General features: G+C 44.0%; 1 protein-coding gene across 1 annotated transcript in view; it reads right to left on the bottom strand.

The window, feature by feature from the left end:
• Window positions 1–3,141: 3,141 nt before the first annotated feature.
• Window positions 3,142–20,808, bottom strand: part of LOC147685260 (nmrA-like family domain-containing protein 1) — a 56,947-nt gene continuing 39,280 nt past the window's right edge. The window contains exon 5 of the mRNA XM_086941153.1: window positions 3,142–3,521. Coding sequence (XP_086797279.1) covers window positions 3,342–3,521 — 180 coding nt within the window. The 3' untranslated portion in view covers window positions 3,142–3,341. The remainder of the gene's footprint in view (window positions 3,522–20,808) is intronic.

Genomic DNA, 20,808 nt, shown 5'->3' with positions numbered 1-20,808 from the left:
TTCAGTTATGCAGCGCTGAAGCTAGCACTGCTGTATAATATGGCTAAAAAACAGATAAAAACTATAGATTTCACATAGGCGAGCGCTATTGGTTTGGTCAGTGCTTGGTATGGAATGCCGTATGGTAAGTTATAAGAGTTTATATAGTGTTACAAAGGCTGAAGTGCTAATGTTTATAGATTGGAGAATGCCCATGCCAAGGGGTTAGTGTGCTCAGATTAAGAAGCATTTTAGGACCATATAAAACTGAAAATACGCCCTATAAATGCGCTGAATGTAACATGTTGTAGGTAGACAGAAAAGTCCAATAGGTTACAGCTTTTATTTCATTGAGGCTTTAGGCTGGGAGTTTTTCTGGGTGCAAGGATTACAAAAACACCCAAAAGAGCACTCCCGACTGCTTGCTTAGTAGTAAAATACAGCAATAATCTGTTCAGTGGGATTCATACGACCTTTGAGCCCCTGTACAATTCACATCATGGCCCTGGTGCCTGCAAGCTAATTGCACTTAAGACTGCTTGCTCAGTAGTATAATATAGCAAGCAATCGTTGTTCAGCAGCTTTTCTTGACCTTTTGGCCCCAGTGCCATTGCACCTTCTACACCATTCAAATTATGGCCTAATGCCCGCATGGTAACTGCACTTATTATTGCTTGTTCAATAGTAATATACAGCAATAATAATCTGTGTTCAGATTACTTCCTAGACCTTTTGGCATCTGTGCCTACTACACCATTCATATAATGACCCTAGTGCCTGCAAGGTTATTGCACTTGTGACTACTTGTTTCGTATTAAAATATAACAATAACCAGTGTTCAATGGGTTACAAAGATATTTTGAGCCCTGAGCCACTGCACCTACTACACCATTCAAATTATGAAACGTGTCTGCAAATAAAAAAAAAGAAGAAATGGTCTTTAAATGTATCTAACTCTCCAAAATGAGTTGCCACAGACGTCATACATAAAGCATATGCATTACACATCAGTGCAAAAATCAAGCATTGTTAAATTGTGTTACAATGTGGCTGGTTCGTTCCTGTGAAAAGATCTGCTCCTCTGCTTGGTAGTGAATGGGCCATAAATAGTGTAAATTGCCCAAGATCACAATAGGTTAGCCTGACATCGAGAATAAAATGCAGTGTTGTACTTTACCTAAAAATGCAAGTTTCCCCAAACTAAATGGACTCCAAGAAGAGTAATTTTTGAAAAAACAAGCAAATGTTGTGTGTTTTGTGCAGATTAAGAACGAGACACCTTTTGACATGGCTATGTCTAAAATATTTTTTTTTTAAAAACAGGCAGGCTCCATGGATGCTCTTTCCTATAAATACTCACTTTAAAGTCATCCAAAAGCAAAATAAACGCTAGAATCCCACAAAAACACAGCTTGACATTTAACCTCTGCCTTTGAATGCCCATCAAACGTGACAAGATAACAAGATTTAAAGCCTGGGTTATTACAGAAAAAGTTTGTGGAAGAATACTGTTAATACAAATTTAGCATGAGAGGTACGAACTCAAGCTGCACAGCCTAAAACTGGAGTCTCCAACCTGTTCTGTAGTGAGTTACTTCTGATCAGTGAAAATAATTGCGAGCTTCTGACTGCTATCCAACTCTTGCATGGTTAGCAGACACCCCCACACCAAGCTTCATTGATCTGAAGCCTAATGTCCATAGAGTCATATACTATAGTTTGAACAAACTACTTTCACCTAAACGACAGTGGTACAAAGAAGCTCAAATGAGGTCTCAACATGAGTCTCTCCGCTTGTGAACACACAGTAAGAAAGCTTTTAGAGAACACTTGGGGTGATTTACGCCATTTTCAGGTGGAAATTAATGTTAACTAGCAAATTGCTTAATTTATGGGTACAAATTCACTTTGTAATTCACACACTTGTAATATTAATCCCATTATTGAGTAACATTATATGGGTGTAGTCTGAGGGAGTTTAAACTTTTGCAGCCTATTCCTCTGCTTGAGACAGTCAGACATGGGGGCAGATGTACTTGGTCTGCCCCATGCACAAACCATATTTCAAGTCGCTAACGTATTCGCAAGGCACAAAATATGGTTTAAGACTTGGTATTAGGAAGGGGCATGCCAAGGGAGCCCCTTCCCAATGCGAATCTAACACTAATGTATGATTGTTTTGGTGGTAAACCACTTGCAAATGAGATGGAATGGGTGCGAAAATATTTTTAGAGCAGGGACCACTGCCTGCCCTTAAAAAAATTAAACTGAAAAGTTAAAAAATGTTTTTTAAATGCAGCCTGCTTTACTTCAAGGAAAACAGCTGCATTTAATAAAAAAAAATTCAACTGCTTTATTGAAAAAGCAGTCACAGACATGGTGGTCTGCTGACCCCAGCAGACCACCATACCTGTGAGTGCCAGCCATTCCCAATGGGCTCGCAAATTGCGCTTGCCTCATGAATATTGATGAGTCATGCAATTTGCGACCCAATTGGGAATCGCAAACAGTGTCTGGGACACTGCAGTACATTAGTTTAGCGAGTCCCAAATTGCAAGTCGCAATTCTGCGCAATTTGCGACTCGCTAAACTTAAAGGTCATACATATGCCCCTTACTCCCTTCAAGAGCAGGCGTAAACCCCTTCCCATAGTGGGAAAAGGAAGGGAAAACCTTGAAAATAACGGCCGGGTTGGAGGGCAAAGCTTTTCCCAGTGTGGAAAAGAGCAAGTGCAACTACATTGATGCAAATACACTTTCAATTGCACACTATGTATTTAAGCATAAAGAAATGTTTTTTCAACAACGTTAATATGAATTCAAAAACAACTGCCTTGAAAGCAGATTACATCGAGCTCTTTATGAATCCAAGACATTTGGACAGCTTTTCAATCTATAATATTAGCCACATTCCAAAAGAACACAGGTGGATAAGCCTCTACTAAAACGTAACTTTGTTGTCAGCAACAAGTGGTACATGCGAAGGCTTGATCTGTCCCATCATGATCTTTGAATGGACTTGTCTGAGAAGTAAATTCCTGGTCAATGGCAAAAGGTGGCACAAGTTCAGAAACAAAAACTGTTTGGTGAAATGTATTAAAGAGATAACTTCTATGCACAGCTGAACGAACAAAGTGTTTACAAATTGGGATTCAAAGAGGTGTTTCATACAAGATGCCTTTTATTAACTTGGGCTAATCCAAAGCTTCCGATGGTACACAAGGAAGCATCCAGCACTTTAGATAAAGTTCAACTTTGAAAGCTTTATGTGTTGCAGGAAGACATTTCGGAGAATGTTGTTCTTTGAAACAAAGCCACAAGAAAAGAGTCCCAGCTTATCAATCTATGTGCATGATCCAGCCACTACAGGTCTTTGAAGGCATCTTTCTTCAGCTCCATCCACTCTGCAAACTTCTTGGCCTTGGGGTTAAGCTGTAACGTGAGCTGTATGTCACGGTTCGGTTTCATTTCGTAGAAACGGAACATATTCGCCAATTCTACAGCACCAGGGAAGCCCAGTTTCTCATAAGCTTCGGGAGTCATCTGAATAAAGGTAAAAGGAAACAGCAGCATTAAAAAGGGCCCAATATCACACAAATGTAATACACAAATAGAAGTAGTGTCTGCACGAGGTTGAGGCTCTTTCCTCGAAGGGCTGGTTCGAGATAAGGCATTCACTCATGTGTATTAAATGCTGTAGTTGGTCCATGAGCACCATTCCCTTGCCTATCATTCTTTACCCTGTCCAGCCTGGGAGCCACTGTTCAATATTGCATTCAGCAGTAAGTACCATCAAGGGTCATATAAAGCATGGACATGTGAGATTAATACAAACCACCAACAGCTGGAGTACTTGGGTTAATACAAGTCATTTCTCTATTTCATATCTAAATCGTCCCCTTTTGCCTTTGGTTAAGCAGGTTTTTCCAACAGACACATCTGGACCAGAAATGTTATTACCGACAGGAAATTGTGCGATTCCATGCCTTCCACAAACTTAAAACATCCTAAATCAGAGTACATGAATATCTGCAACATGTTACAGAATTACTTCCATGTATCTTGGAAATCTCAACAATTAATATCCATATTATGCATTTCTACCCTAACAGCATGAGACTTGTATCAGACAAGTAGAGAGGTTAAGGATCTTTAAACCACACAAGAAATGGGGTTACAAAGCCGCAACGGATCGCAGAAATCCCATGTCTGAATCTGCAGTCATTTACAGGTAGATTCTTCAAGCCGAAATCGGCTCGCAAAGGGCCAGATTCTGAGAGTCTGGCCCTTTGCGAGCGCCATCTTTGCATTTGGGATTCATCATCCCAAATGCAAAAATCGCAATTCTAGAAATCGCTAAATTGCGATTAATTGCATTTAAGGAATCTCAATTTGAGATTCCTTAAATGCAATTCATGAACCAATTTAAAATTGTGAATTCGCAATCTGGGGCCGCTATTTACCGCGAAGTCCAACTACGTGGTAAATAGCAAAAACTTTAAAAAAATGCACTTTAGTGCATTTTTCTAAGTTGTATGTTACACACACACGTCCTTTGGACATGTGTGCGCGCAACACCAGTGTACATTACCATTTCAGGGGTGCTACAGGGTGTCCTTTGGACACCCTTGAAATTGCTTCCTTATTTGCGATTCGCTAATCGCAAATAAGGAATGCCTCCCCATTCATTCCTATGGGCCTTTAGGCCCATAGGAATGAATGGGAAAGTCATTCCTTATTTGCGATTAGCAATTAGCTAAATCGCAATTAAGGAAGCAGTAGAAATCGCATAAAATATTGAGATTTCTACATGCATCCCGTTTTGCAAATCTTTAATGGCGAATCCTTAAAATTCACTATTAAGGACTCGCAAAACATGACCATGATGAATCTGGGGGATAGTCTGGTGTGTTACTAACACACTGAGGGCTTTAAGAAGACAACCTTGCAAGAAACTGAGTCACGAGGGCATGAACTGAAAAAGGTACTGTGGAAGCACAGCATTAAAAAAAAAAAATAGAACAGAGGACATCTTTTCTCCTGAATTATGTATTGGCAAAGGCATATCAGTCTAGTCTTTGAGCCCTACTGACTTTGACAATTGTTAGTAGCCACACTGTACAGCTTCCTCATCATTTTGTATGTTTTGAAGGTGCACACCAACAGGAAAGGTTAACTCTTCTGACACCATTTCTGAAAGACTCATTTACATGGAGGGAGAACCACCAAGAGGTAAAAAGTAGTAATCCTGAAAATGAAAGGTGGACAAAACAGAAAAGTGGACAGTAAATAATTCCAGCATCAAAATAATCTGTAAGCTTATTGCAAGAAAAGGAAACTCCAGCCACAGGAGGCAGCGGAGGGAGTCAGAATGCCTTCAAAACTCCCCACTAAAGTACAAACATTACAACAATTCCACAAGAACATACCATAACACAGGCCAAAGGGAAAAATGCAGGAGATGCCAAATACAGGTTCTAATAAATACACCTGCTAACTATACCACATATTTCCCACGGCCAAAGAAAAACTAACATCACACAAACCAAAAACCCTAAGGAATAGGAAAATGAAAACATTTCAGATGGGATTATGGACAATTTTGTTAAAATTCCAAATCATATCATCCAACTTTATCGAGTGACAATTTCATGGAGCTGTAAAGTCTACAAAACATGAAGAATTGAGTCATTCCCTTTGCTAGTTTCACCTTTACCATATCCACCCCACCTTAACACCAAGGGACTGGACTGCTTTACGGCGGACACAGTTTTTTTTTCTTTCACATTGCATGTACAGTTCTCTAGCCTTTCCTCATCTCAGCCCTTTTGTGGAGTGTTGTACCTGCTTACCAAGGGCAGACACATCATAGTACATGGCATGCATGTTTAAGCAATTAAAAAAAGAAGAAATGCCCGTTGTACAGGGAGGAATAAACCTATATTCCACTATCATATCCTTCATTACTCGGACCCAATCATGACCTCCATGTTTTGCAATTAGAATTGTTTCTTTGAGCGTTCCATTGCATCATTTCATCATCCCATTTGTGTTTGGGTGGTACAAGGCACGCTTCTAGTGTAGAATACCTCTCTCATTCAGAAACGTCATCTCTTTTGAGGTAGAACACCTTGTTGAAAAACCTGATCAGCGAAGATTTGGAGATGTCTTGCCCTACACTGACCTCAGGCCACCTCAACACCTCGAATGCATGGCCATTAGTACCAATAAATACTTAGACATACCAAAGTTCAAAGGTCCCATGATAAACGATAATTCCACTCACTTCCAGGAATCTCATGACAAATTAAAGGAGATAATTTGATTTTCTGTGTCCGATCACTCACCTGGCAGTCATAACAATATCTTACAATATTTTCCACCTGAATGTCCAGATCAAGCCACCAATAATGATCTTGTAATCATTACTTAGTCTTGCATAAGCCCTGATGACCTTCGTGTGCAAGCTGCACCAAGTGACTTCACACCACACGGAGGAAATAACCTTCCACATTTGACTATTAGCTGGTCGCCAACATGAAGCTCACCCAAACCTTCATGAAATCGATTCCGCTAACTGAAACCTCACTAACACCCTTGATAGCTTCCCTGACCTTTGAGGGAAATTCTTCCTGGTCATTTTCACTCAACCACTCACACACTTCCACCAGAAAGTTTACAAACCGTGACCTCATCTTCTTTCCACTGTGCATCTTCCCCACCACTTAGACTCTGATCAAATTCAATAAACAATCTGTTGTCTTATTGTTAATACCAGGAATACAGGACACAGAAAAACGATAATTCTGCAAAGCAGCCAACAATCTATATATGCAAAAAGTAACATGATCCAACCTTTTCTTGCCATAAGCCTCTTGAAGAGGTTTGTGATCAGTTTCAACAACAAACTTCACACCCCATAAAACTTGTTTGAATTTCCTTACTGCCCAGTTCACTGCCCTGCTAAAGCCTCCTTCTCTATGTTGGGTTACTGAACCTCTGCTCCTTTCAAAGAGCAGAGTACAATCGTAACGTCACTGCCATCATAGTACTGTCAATACAGCACCCAAACCTTTCACTCGCATCAGTCACAAGAAAAGGCAAACCAGTAACAAAGCTCTCTTCAAAAAGACTGTGCGGAAGCTAAAATTGTTTTGATGTTATAAAACTCTTCTTGCTATTTTTTGGCCCAATTCAACTCGACCATTTCTTGAGCAACTGCTAAATAGCGAAGTTTGACAAGCAAAATTAGGAATCAACTTGCTAGAAAACTCAGCCATACCCATACAAACTTGCATTTCTTCTTCCTTGGAGTGATGTGGCAAATCTGTAATGGTTACGACAATATCAGTTCTGGGTTTAACATCTTCAGCTATGATAGCATGACCCAATAAACCTGTTTAAGGTTGACAAAACTTGAATTTGTTGACTTTCAAATGAATACCTTTAAGACTTAGAACACATAATGGAATGGAAGGACATTTATAGAGCACATGGCTACCCCGAAGCATCCTAGCGCTAGTAACTGACACAGGGGACCAGAAAAGCGAAGGAAAGAGTATGCCTTTAATTGCTTCCCGGAAAGCCAGGTGGTCAGGGATTGAGCGAAGGTGGAGAGGCCAGGAAATCCAGACTTTGGAAGCATTATAGGAAAAAAAAACACCACTCCTAGACCTCTTCATCCTAGGGATCTCTGCCAAGTACAGATCATCTGATTGAAGCTTACGATTGGCTTTATATGGACGAATCATGATGGAGATCATAGGTGGGCAGAGACCTGGCTTGCCTTATGTACTAAGCACAAGGCCTTGAACCTAATCCCTTCCTGAACTGGGAGCCAGTCGAGGGAGCGGAAGGCCGGTTTGGCCGATAGCCTATTGGTGGTTCCCATCAGTCTTGCAGCACTATTTTGTACGGATTGAAGTTTTGACTGCGGAGATGGGAGCGCCCAGGTACAGGGCGTTCCCGTAATCCAGTCTGGAATGTATTCATGATTGGACCAGTACTTTCTTAACTGCAAAGGGAAGGAGGGGCAGGACCTATTGGGCCATTCTAAGTAAGATGTAGCAGAGAGCTGCTGTTTTCCTAGCTTGGGTCCCAAGACTGAGGTCCTGGTCCAGCCATACACCAAGACTCTTAATTTCTGCTTTCGGGATTGGGGCTGGGCACATGCAAGAGGGCCACACCAAGCTGGGATTAAAGCGGAGAGAGTTGCCTAAAATCATAATCTCGTTTTTCCCTCCATTAAACCTAAGCTGGTAGTCGTCCATCCAGTTTGAGATATTGTTTAGACAGGAGTAGAGGGTATGGATTTACTGTTCGGCTTGATTGAGCCAGACCACCAGTTGAGTGTCATCGGCGTAGGTGACTATCCGGATTCCATGTGAAGCTATTCTGGCTGCTAGAGGGGACATAAACATTAAAATAGTCGGGCTGAGTGAGGAGCCCTGAGGCACCCCGCTCAAAAGGTGTGGGCTTAGAAATAATATTTTCCTCAAAAACCCGAAAGGTTCTTCCCTCCAGGAAAGGCGAAAGCCATTGGAGGGCCGTACCATCCACTTCTATGTTACTGAGTCGCCAGATCAGAATCGAGTGGTTCACCATATCAAAAGCGGAGCTCAAGTCCAGGAGTAGAATGGCCTCCGAACTTCCAGAGTCCAAGATTTTTCTACTTTCCTCTACCAGTCAGAGCGGTTTTGGTGCTTTGGCGTGGTCTGAAACCGATTTGGGGGGGTGGGGCAGGCTATGGCTTTCAAGAAACCTAGAGAGAGTTAGGTTAACGTGTTTTCAGTTACCTTGCTTATGGCCGGAAGGAGGGATATGGGGCGATAATTGCCCAATTCAACCGGGTCCAGATTGGGCTTTAGTAGAGCTTTAACCTCCCCTCTTTCCTCTTGGAGGCGACTATTCCAGTGGTAAGCGAGGCGTTGATCAGGATTTTCAAGTTATGGGCTATTATTGGAATGACCTATTTCAAAATGTTCAGTGGCGCTGGGTCAGTAGGAGAGCCGCTCTTTACCTTGGCCAACAGCAAGGTGATGGTTTCCTGAGACACCGGTAAGAAATCCTCAAGGATGTATTCAGGGGGCCCCGATTTAAAATCTGTCTGAGGGAGGGGAGGAGGTTCTTCCTCAATCTTAGGTGGTAGGGATTCAAGGATAAGCTGGACTTTGTTATTGAAGTCTTCGGCAAGTTTATTGCACCGTTTGCCCGAGGTTTTCGGGACTGATCGGGGGGGGCGGGCGCTTGAGGTTAATTTTTGATAATGTTAAAAAGTTTATGGGCGAGTTGGACGCTGCTAAGAATCTGTTCTCATAAAAAATGCTTGAGCTTTCCTTAATTCTGCATTGTAGGCAAGAATGGCTAGCCTATAGTCCTGTTCTTTAGAAGAAAATCTCTCCTCCAATGTCTTTCCTTCACTTTACATTGCTGCTTTAAGGTGCGTAATTCCGTTGTGAACCATTGGGCATTATGGGGCCCTGCCGACTTAATTTATCTTTTTCTTTAGGAGGACCGGATTGAGGGACTCCTCGATCCAGCCAAGGAAATCCTCTTTAGCTTGTACCGGACATTGGTTTAAGCTAATTTTTGTCTTTTCCAGCTCCTGGGACCATTTCCCTAGGGGTAGCTTGTTCCAGGGGCAACCAAATGTCCAGGATGATTGTGTCATGGGCCTGGATGTCTGGGGTGACCAAAAAGATTTATCAGGAAGTGATCAGTCCATGGTAATGGAATAGGGTCAGTTTCATTCCGGTCGGCTAGAGAACACTTGGTCGAGAAGGTGTCCTCTAGCGTGAGTGGTCTTACTAATTTTTTGGGAGAATTTAAGAGATCAGATCTCTGGATAGCTCGCATGCATTGAGAACTTGCGGATCAAAATGGAGGTTGAAATTTCCCAGGATCGTGAAATTGCCTGTTGCGCTGCCAAATTGATCGTGGCCTCGAGCAGTGAGTTATTAAATTACCCCACTGGCCCCGGGGGATGATAACTCAAAATGCCTGTGAAAACGAGAAGTGTGGAGAATTCAATAGAAAACTGAACATTCTCGCAGTCTGAGCGGGTTGCCAAGGAGGACACAGGTAAGCTGTTCCTTATGGTCAATGGCGATCCCACCACCTCGACCAGTCGGTCAATTCTTTGTAGCACGAAGCCAGGGGGAAGAGCTTGCGCAATATCTGGCTCTGAGCTAGGGGTGAGCCATGTTTCCGTAAGGAGAAGTAGATCAGGGTCTTGGTCTCTGAGAAGCATCCTGGTGAAAAGCAGAGATTAGAGCCAAAGTGGTAAAGAACTTTGCATCCCCCAATAGGCGTACCATCTTAGAAATGTTAGGTAGGGGTAACCGGTCCTCAACTACTTCACTGTTGAGCTTCCATAGATCCCTGCAAAGTCTGATCTCACCATAATTCTGGGTGGCAACTACTGCAGGTGCAACTATCCCCTCATCTAATCGATTCAATTCCATCTTGACTGCAAACTTCAGGATAAACCATATAGCCCTAACCTTAGACACAATAAGGATATCACCCGCCTTGAATTTAATGTAATGCACATGACCTTTAATGCCACCCACTTTTTCAAAAAACACTTCTGGAAATTCATGTAACATCTCTGGAACAGTATTTACATTTCTGATTTGAACCTGGGGATTAGCATTAGGAACAAGATACATTCTCAGAAGCTTACCAAACAAGCCAGGCACAAAGAGAAACAAAAACAAACTGCAAACTAACTGACACCAGTTGAGAAAGACTTGATCACGTGTAGGAAGAACTGCCAAAAGTTAAAAAGCAGTAATCTTGAAAGTGAAAGATAGACTAAAGCAGAAAAAAAATATGGTTACCTGACAGGATATGAATACCGCATATTCAAATCCTATCCGGCTCAGTGGATCGTTAGATAAATTAACATATTTACGGCCACTTCATAAATATGGGAGGTGCAGTGGGGTAATCTTAAAAGACATGAAATTTAAAAGTGAGAACTCTGAATCAAGGCGAATGTAAGGAGATCTGGCTAAAAAAACAATATGTATTAAGAAAATGTAACTATTGGAAGTCATCCATCTACCCGCCTCTACTAAAAAAAAGGTACTGAAAAGCTCTTGGGTGAGGGGGCCAGCAGGGAATGCCCGGGAGTACACCTGTTTATTTCACCTTTCTTGGGCAGACTAGAGCAGAAAAGCAGTCAGAGAAAATGCGGAATCCACTGGTAATTACTCAAGCTGCATCCCAGACCATCATTTTGCACACCATGCCACGCCAGTTTGGACCCAACCATATGCAAATCAGCCATGACCCTGCTCCAAAAGGACAGTCCAACACAATCTGCCAGCCCTAACCAGGTGCTACCAATATGGGAGACCAATAAAGTCTAACGAAGGGCACCACCCATGAGACAGATGGGGAGCCAAACGAGTCAATCTCATGGAGGCGGATCGAGAATCTTGGTTGCCGTCACACTTTCAGCGTACTAGGAACAATGTGGAGGGGGGGAGGAGGCTGAGGGGGGAGAGTGAGTGGAAATTTAATGTCTGTTAGTTTTTTCGGCCTGCCTTGTCCAGGTTGTCTAGTTCGTCCTGTTGGTCTTATCCGAACTACCGGTGTCTCTGGACTACTCGGTCAACTCCTACTACACACAATCCTTTCTACATCCTGCTCAACACTTGCTTAAAAGGAAACCAGATGCACGGGAATGGGATCTTATCGTAGCGAAGCTCCTAACCAAAGAGAGGGACCCTGGAGGGATGCAGACGGTGCACAAGGTTGACCAACAAAACCATAAAACTAGGAACGCTACCCACAATGGGGTGCTGGGAGGATGCGCGGCACGCATTCAATCTAAGACATGTCACACAACAACAGCTCCTCCCTGGCAAATAATCTGAAGATAGTTTTCCTCAATGTCAAGGGCCTTAACCACCCAGTCAAGAGGAAGAAGGTACTAGACTGCTCAGCCAAGACTAAAGGGGACGTCATACTGCTACAAGAAACCAAATTATCCCTAGAAGACACAGCTAGAGTTAAGGCGAGATGGATAGGACAGACTGCATGCTCACCAGCGGTAGGGAAAAAATGAGGAGTGATCACACTCAAACAATAACTCTAGAATCCCCATAGAAGACCAACTGCACGATGACACAGGTAGACTACTAGTAAAAGTTGGAGGGAGCGAAACAATCCTAGTTGCGAACATCTATGCCCCAAACACAGATGACACCGCATACTGGGAAGAGGTCTTTAAGAGACTAGAAGCAGGGGCCCAAAACGACATGACCGTGTTGGCAGGCCACTTCAACTTAGCTCGTGTCTACACCCTGGACAGATAATCACAAGTGCACCCCCCCCCCCCCCCTCAGCCTCACATAACATTTAAAAAAACATATGCAACAGATTAAATCTTAGGTATCAATGGCGACTACAACACCCGGACCCCACACACACCTTCTACAAAAGCTTCAGGCCACAACTACTCCCAACCATGAAAAAGGTCTTCAACCACTGCGCAGGGGAGGGAAGGGTGACGAATACTATGGCGGAAGCAAACAATTATCCCTAAGGAAAGCAAGAACACTCAACACCCCCAGAACTACAGACCCATATCGCTCAACTTAGACTGCAAAATCAATGCCAAAATCCTAGCCACAAGACTCAACATAATCCTCCCACAGCTGATGGGCAACTCACAAGTAGGCTTCTTGAAGACACGCATGTCACATGACAACACAAGACTCCTGTGCCACGTTCTCGAACAGTCAGCCAAATCCAGTACACAGGCGGTGGCAATCACCCTCGACACAGAAAGTCTGACAGTGTCCTGGCACTTCCTAGAACAATGCATGAGGTCATACAACTTGGGAGCAAAATACACGCAGACAGTGATGGCACTATACGCAAACCCCAGGGAGCTATCAACGGGGAGAGTGGGTGGGGGTCTCAGAACAACTCACGCTACAGCGAGGGACAAGACAGGGCTGCCCCCTGTCCCCCACGCTTTTCTTGCTGGCGCTCGAACCCCTGATAAGGGATATCCTGACCAACAGAGGTGTGGCAGGGGTCAATATAAACAGGGCCACAGCCAAACTAACAGCCTATGCAGACGACATCCTCAGTCTCAGAAGACCCCAAATCCTCCATCCCTGCCCTCATGGAAACCATCGGTGAGTATTCAGCCCACTCAGGATATAAACTCAGAGACAAAACGGAATGCATGCCTTTCAATATCCATACCACCAGAGGGGTACTCGACAACTCAGGTCTTTTATGACAATCCGGGATCATCAAAGACCTAGGGATCCATTTCGGCGAAAACCTTAAATCCACACTTTAACACAACTAGAAGCTAACCCTTGAAAAAATGTAAAAAAACTCTTGGAGTCCTGGTCTCCAAAATTTCTATCCTGGTGGGGCAGAGCAGACACAATTAATGTGATTATCACTCCGGTGATCAACTACCTGGCCGGAATGATCCAATTTACACTTTGATGACTTCCACCGCAAGACTGAAAAATTGCTAAACAAATTCCTTTGGCAAGACCAAAAAACGAGAATAAGCCTGAAGAAACTACGATTAGAGAAGAAACTAGGGGGCCTGAACCTGGCAGACTTCAGAACTTTTCAGACTGCATTCATTGCGAGACAGGGGATCTATTGGATCCGTCCCAACCAGAGCTACACGCCGCTCTGGAGAGGGCCATAATCAATAAACTCGACCCACTAACACTACAAACCACAAACATGAGCCTCATATTCAAAAAAACACCAGACTTGCCCTGATTAAGGTAGATCAAAAACTAAAATACAGCATTAAAGACTCAAAATGGGAATAGCTGTGGGGAAACTAAAAAATGAACTAGAAGGAAACTCCTAACCATAGACGCATGGAAAAGCCTAGAGACCTCATTCTGAGCCCATCTGGAAGAAGAGGGAGCACCCCTAACCTTCAACATGCTACAAAAACGTCATCAACTACCAGACCTAGAACTCTACAACTTTCTTAAAATGAAAACTGCCCTACCCAAATCTAGCATAGCCAAACACTTTCCCTCAATTTTCCAGTATATGGAGAACTTTAACAAAATTGGCCATCAGGTCTACCACATCTACAAACTACTCTGCCCAACACATCCATGCTCAACAAAACCACCAACCACTGGGAGGCAGAACTAGACTCGGCCCAGACGCCTCTGTTCGGCTCCCTAGTAAAACATGGTCTCTCCTGTGCTTGCCCAGACAAAATTCTGGCTGCTACACAAAGTCTACTGGACCCCAGCTCGCCTAGCGGCCATGGGTTTGAGGGAACATGACCGATGCTGGAACTGCGACATAGAACAGGGGGACCTGGCACACCTCACCTTCCACTGCACAAAAGTCAAAACATTTGGGAGCAAAATGTTCTCCTTCATAAACAAAGACCTAGGGTGCACCCTTAAAGCAGAGTTCTCTTCACTCACCACCGCATTCATAACATCTGACCTAGACTCGCAACATGACAGAAGCTTCCTTGACCTCTTACTAACTGCAGTAGTTAAAATAGTCCTTACCAATTGGAAGGACACATCCAAAGCCACATTCAAGGGATGGCTCAATTGGGTAGCATTCTTCAGAGGAGCAGCCCTACGCAACACACCATGGAGAAACCCTAATAGGGGACTGTGGGCTTCCCTGTACAGGTTCCTAGACCCGTATGAACCACCGTGAAGGCACAGAACAATACCAGGGGCAGGACCCAACTCCTCCCCTCAGAGCATGACACCCCTCCCCTTAGAATCTTTTCTCCCCCTTTCTTACTTCCAGAGTAGTCTATGAGACAGGTGCCCGATTAAGTCCTTGGCCTTCTGCATCCCAACCAACGCTGCAGACACCCCAGCACAAAACACCACTGGGTATAGGTTATGTTTTATGTAGGACAATGGTGGTGTTAACAGGATGACCACGCCTTTGCATCTCATGCTACCAGCTCCTAAGCCTAATGGATCGTCACCCTGTATGGACTATGCATAATGCTTGAATGTCAATTGTATGTGTTTGTGAAAAACACAATAAAAATACTTTTTTTTAAAATGTGATGGCTGGAATGTGTGAATAATCAGCTACTGGTAATCGCCAGAGGAGTTTTGTAAAGCAGTACTACAAAATAATGCAGTAAAAAAAAATTAACAAAAATACAACCACTGGTTCAAGTAAAAAATACAGTTAAAGAATAAAGGAGATTGACTAAGGAATTTAACACCTTTACCGTACGAGTCAGAACACACAAAATAGCACTTCTGAGTAAAATGTTTATAAGGTGTTTGATTGGAATCTGTACTTTTTGACTGACTTGCAAAACTATTTCAATTAGGTCAGGCAGTGCAAGCCAGATAAACGGAGATGACACACTCTTATCCAAAATGGCAAAGAATACTTTTTTGGTTAAGGAGCTCCAGGAACCCCTTCGACCCTCTAACCGAATGTAGCCAAATTTACATCAAAAGAATTTCAGCAACTTCTGCAGAAACCAACTCATCTAAGAAACAGATTTATTTCTTGTGTATATTACAGTTAATGCGCCTTCTGGAAAAAAGTGATCATGGACACAGGAGTTGGCCAAATCTGACCTGCATTACCGTCAGTGTTATTGGTAGTAGTAAACTACAAAATTACACCATTCTACTGGTGTTGCCACTTATTAATTGTACTGCAATTCAAAATCTCTTTTCAATTTTTAGATTTTCAAATCAAAACTAATGCTTGTAAAATAGCAAATACAAGAGATTTAAAAAAATCTAATAGTTTAGAAATGCTTTCTTCCAAGAATGAGAATTTCCTTTCCACTTAAATTTAGAGCCAATTTCCAGAAAAGAGAAACCATATCTGAAGCTCTTGTTCAAAATATAGAAAAAAAATATAGAATAAATGTATTATTGAGCAGCCAAGATGGATTTAAGCACACTTATTAGATAATCTAACTAGGTCTGATAACAGTCATGAAGACAAATCTCAATAAGTCACTTAAGGTTAATCAGGCACACAATACTGTAGTCTAAAAAGCAATTAAAATAAAGTAGGTAACTCAAATAGAACTGCAGATTTGTACTTTTAGGGCTTAGTTACATTTATGATATAATTGTGGTGTCAGGATCAGTTACTAAACTATATATCTAACTCAAATGATGTATTTAGTTCGATAAGACATTGTTTTGCAGTGCAGGTGTCAGAATTCAGTGCTGTATCCAAGCTGAGTGGCATTTTCATAACTATGAAAATGTATTATGATCCAAGGTTTTCAAAAAAGGATTCTCCAGTAAAAGACCTGGTTGTCCTGTACTAATACTGCTGTTTTTCAATGGGCTGCTTCTAAACTTTGGACATGTCCAGTGACAATCGTGAACCCTGACATTCAGGGCAAGCCTACGGGAGGAGCTGCCTCAATGAGAAGACAAAGGCGTACCAGGTTACAGAGCACTCCAGACTGCCCTGTTTAGCAGGTTTCTGCCTACAGCAATAGTCAAAAGTCCAGCAAACAGCCACAGGCCAAAACATACAACAAATGTGTAAGAGAGGAGGGAGATTCATGCGAGAGGGTGAGGTTTCATGGGAAAATAGTTCTGTGGAATCTTGCAATAACAGGCCACAGACCTATAGCAGTATCGAACTGGCATCCAAAGCCCACCAGCTTAAGAGGTATCAAAGGTGACGTGGTGCCAGTGGGAAAGAAAAGGGTAAAATTTTGGAAGATCTGCTTAAAGAATCGAGGTCTGCATCTTTCAATTGCGATAGGCGAGGGCTCCTGGTTAATCTCCTACAGAAGTGGATAATACCTATAAATGATGGTGGTCTTCATTCAATTCCTCAAAACCTCTTGCCAAAAACTGGATGGCGTCGAGTGAAGCCATCCATCCAGAATGAACTTCAAATTGAAAGGTATATGCATGCTTGTGAGATTGAGCCATTCCCCAGAAGCAGGGTATTAGGGAGAGCAGCAGATCATCAGAAACCCCAAATAAATTAGGTAAGCTGGTGCAAAAGAAGAGCTAAGAAATGGTCACCTGTCCAACCTAACAATACTCCTTGATGACCTGATTAGCGGATCTTAATAACAAAAGATAGGGTGGCAGTGTTAGAACCCAAATTGAGAACATAAACCCCCTCCACTTCTAAACAGAGGAGGCATATTGTCTTTCAAGCTGCAGAAAAAGGTCAAGTGACTTCACAGGTCTTATGAGTTTGCAGTGGTCAATACCATAAATGTTATTAGACAGACCATGATCAGCAGATGAACACTTTGTACAGATCTTCATCCTTCTTGAGTGGTGTAATGTCACCTAAGTGTGGATCGCAACTTACTTTTTTGTCAGACACTGAATGAACATGCAAAGCCCTGTGTTGGGTTCATGTGCTTAACAAAAGCATTGCCTAAAGAAAAAAAAACTATTGTTCCATCTGAAATATCCATTGTATGCAGGTGATAAATAATTAGTGCTCAAAACTGTTCAGCAACAAACATTTTCACAGACTAAATATTGGCCTAAACTGATCTCTCAATGGATACAAGCCAGCTGCCGGCAGAAAAGCAGCCAAAAGAGGAGCTATTGTATTCAGAACATTCAATCAAATAACCAAGAGTTGAGCGGCTGGGTGTAATCTCATTTTTACCAAACCTACAACTCCATCCCATCAGGTTACGCTTGGATTCATTCTACAGAAGAACCAATCACTACATTGCTAGGACCATCAAAGAAAAATCTGTTGTCACCTCTTGCAGTACAAAACAATTATCTACTGTATTCAGTGCCTTATAATGCCTTGAACTCCTCTAAACATTAACCTTCAGTACGAAAAAAAAGCCTGGCCATTATATTTAAAAAAATGTTTTTAAATCTGCAAACTGCGGGGGGTGTGGAGGGCTAGGGAAGTCAAGCCGGCGACCAAAGATGGCCACTTAGGGACTCTGCTCCGCCGACCTCCCTTTCCTGCCACAACATCCTGCCATTAATCCTGAGCCCCAACCCCACACCCATACAGGGGAACTGGAGACGCTTGCGGTGTTGTTTTGGGCCGCCCCCAAGATCCGGTGGCGAAGATACGCCGTCTGGAAGATTGGGGCCTGGTCAGTTCGAGAAGCCGGGGCCTCAGGTGGCAGCGCGTCCGCCTGGTAGTGCATCAACATCAGACGCCGCGGGCCTGCCCAATCTGGGGGAAAGCTGCTATCGGCCCGGGACATTTGGCAGGCCCCACAGCATGAATGCAGCGGCTGGACTGTAAAGGAGGGGCATTGGCACAGGACGACCTGCTCAGCCTGCCTGCGGTGGTGTCGTCACCCAGGTACCAGAGGTGGTTTGGAAGCCCATTTAGAAGGGAATATTGGTGTGGCTGACCGGGGGGACGGGCTTTAAACGTCTTGTCGGTGGCCAGGTGCTGAAATTGGTCGCAGGGGGTGCCCCCAAAGTCCACCCTGTAGGGGAGATGCCTGAGACGGTAGATGCGGCCAAGAAGAGCTGTGAGGTGTTGCTGGGCATATCTCCCAGAGTGGTAAGGAGCCGCCCAGGAGAGTTTTGGAGACGATGGCTGAAACTATGGGGAGATCCCGGAGGAAGTGCTGGCCATAACATCTGCTTTGTAAAGCGGAGGACCCTGCCAGGGGGGTTAAATCCACTGCGTTGTAGTCAGCAAGATATCTTGACCGGAGGGAAGATTTTAACAGCAGCGAGGAACCCCTAGGTCGTGAAATACGCCCCCAGGAGTTGAGCAGTGTGCGAGGAGAGACTGTCTGGGCGACAGGGTGTGGCCTGGTAGAGGAGTGGGGCGAGATTGGAAACAGCCCGTGGTCTAATAACGAGCTGGGACCTCGTTGGCAGGTGTGGAGAAGAGACATTTGGGATCAGAAGGAGAGATGGCGACAAAAACAGACCTGGATAAATCCCAGTCCTCTAAGGGGGCCAGAAACATTCAAACAAACAAATTGGATCGCTACTCTGCCTAAGGGGTCTCTGGTGGAATCGAAAAAGGCCTCCGCGGGAGGTGCCACTCCTGCCAGGGATGAACCAACGCAGACAGATCTCATGGCGGTCATCACAGGAGTTCAGACATCCTTGGGGCCAGAAGATGGAGGCCCTAGACAATAAACTTGATACTGTCACAATTGAGGTGGGGCTGATGAGTGGATCTCACAAAGGCAAGTGAGAAGGTCAAAACACTGGAACTCAAGCCAGCCAGCCTAATAGACTGTGAACCTGTTGCAGCAAGAGAGGCGTGATCTTAAGGCCTCAAGAGTTCTTACCGATCACAAACTGGATGATTATGAAAGAAGGGCACGGCGCAACAACGTTCGTATACTGGAGGTGCCAGAGTAGTCAAAAGGCCAAACCCCTCAAACCTTAAGGTCTTAGTAACTACTTCATGGTTGAACGTGCCCACAGAGTCCCGGGAGGTAGGCCTAGACCGGGGGCACCCCCGTCCTATGATAACAAGGGTTCTGAACTTTCGGGACAGATATGATCCTCCAGGCGACCCAGGCTGGGGTTCCACCGAGATTTGAAAATGACTCTCCTTCCCGGATTTTACCCAAACGGTACAAAAGCAACGTCAAGGCTTCTCGGTGAAAAGGAAATTGAGAGACAAGGGTATAAAATATGCTATCATGTTTCCAGACCGCCTCCAGGTGGAACTAAATAGGAAAGCCTGTTTTTTTGACAATCCTGAGGTGGTAGCGGATTGGTTAGACAGTACCCACATGCCAGAGTAAAGACCGAGAAGAGGCGGATGGACAGTGATTTAGTACACAATGGGGACTGAATGGGCTTCAATTGTAGTAAGTCGTTGTGAGGGTTGGGGCGGGTATGTAACTGATCCCCTGACTTGAGTTCTGAAAGATATCTTGGTGGGTTGAACACAGGGGTAGCGATGGTGTGTCGGGGGGGGGGGGGGGGGGGGGGGGAGGGTGTGGCGGGTCTGTCCGAGGGCCCTCATCTGTTTTCTACTTTTAGTTAATTGTAGAGTAGATTGGGGTGACAGGCACACTGCTAGTTGGGGATGAGCGTTAGCTATATGCATCAGGTGACAGTTTTGCTATTCAATGCTAGCGGTGTGGGGGTAAATGTCTCGTACTAATCAGGGATCGAGGATAAGAGTGTTGAGCTGGAATGTCAACGGTCTGGGTGACAAGATCAAGAGAGGGATGGTGAATCAGCTAATTAGAAGACACTCCCCGGAAGTTGCACTATTACAGGAGAAGCATCTTGTTGGGAATTGGTGCATGGCCCTCCATAGTGGGGGATATAAACTAGTAGCACATGCTAGGTTTACATCCGGGTCTAGGGGGGTTGGCATCCTCATTAAAATTCCTTCCCAGTTCGATCTAAAGGCTACATGGTCGGACCAGAGGGGCAGATATGTGGGTGTCGGGGCAGGTGGGACGTTACCTTCCTTTCCATATATTTACCACCGGGCCCTCAATCCGATACTTTTAAAGATCGGAGTGCGGTCTTTCCAACCCTGCCCTGGGTCTCCTGGTGCTAGGGGGAGATTTCAATGCTGTGCTTGACGAGGGAGTGGATAGGTTCCCGGCGCGTATTCATACGCAATCACAGAAGTTGCTACCCGACTTTCTTGAATTGCTAGGGTTAGTAAATTGCTGGAGAGTGCGTAACCTGACCCGGAGACACTTCACTCGTATATCCGCCGCACATAATAGCATGTCTAGATTAGACTACAAACTGGTGCCGGCAGCTATGGCAGACACAATTAGAGAAGCAAGATACCTGGGATGGGGTATTTCAGATCATTCCCCGATGTGGTTACAGGTCGAGATCGGGCTATTAGTGGTTGGCAGAGTGGCTCCGATTAATGCATG

This window comes from Lissotriton vulgaris, chromosome 10 (genome assembly GCF_964263255.1).
Source record: "Lissotriton vulgaris chromosome 10, aLisVul1.2, whole genome shotgun sequence".
Lineage (NCBI taxonomy): Eukaryota > Metazoa > Chordata > Amphibia > Caudata > Salamandridae > Lissotriton > Lissotriton vulgaris.
This window is presented reverse-complemented; position numbering and strand designations above follow the sequence as displayed.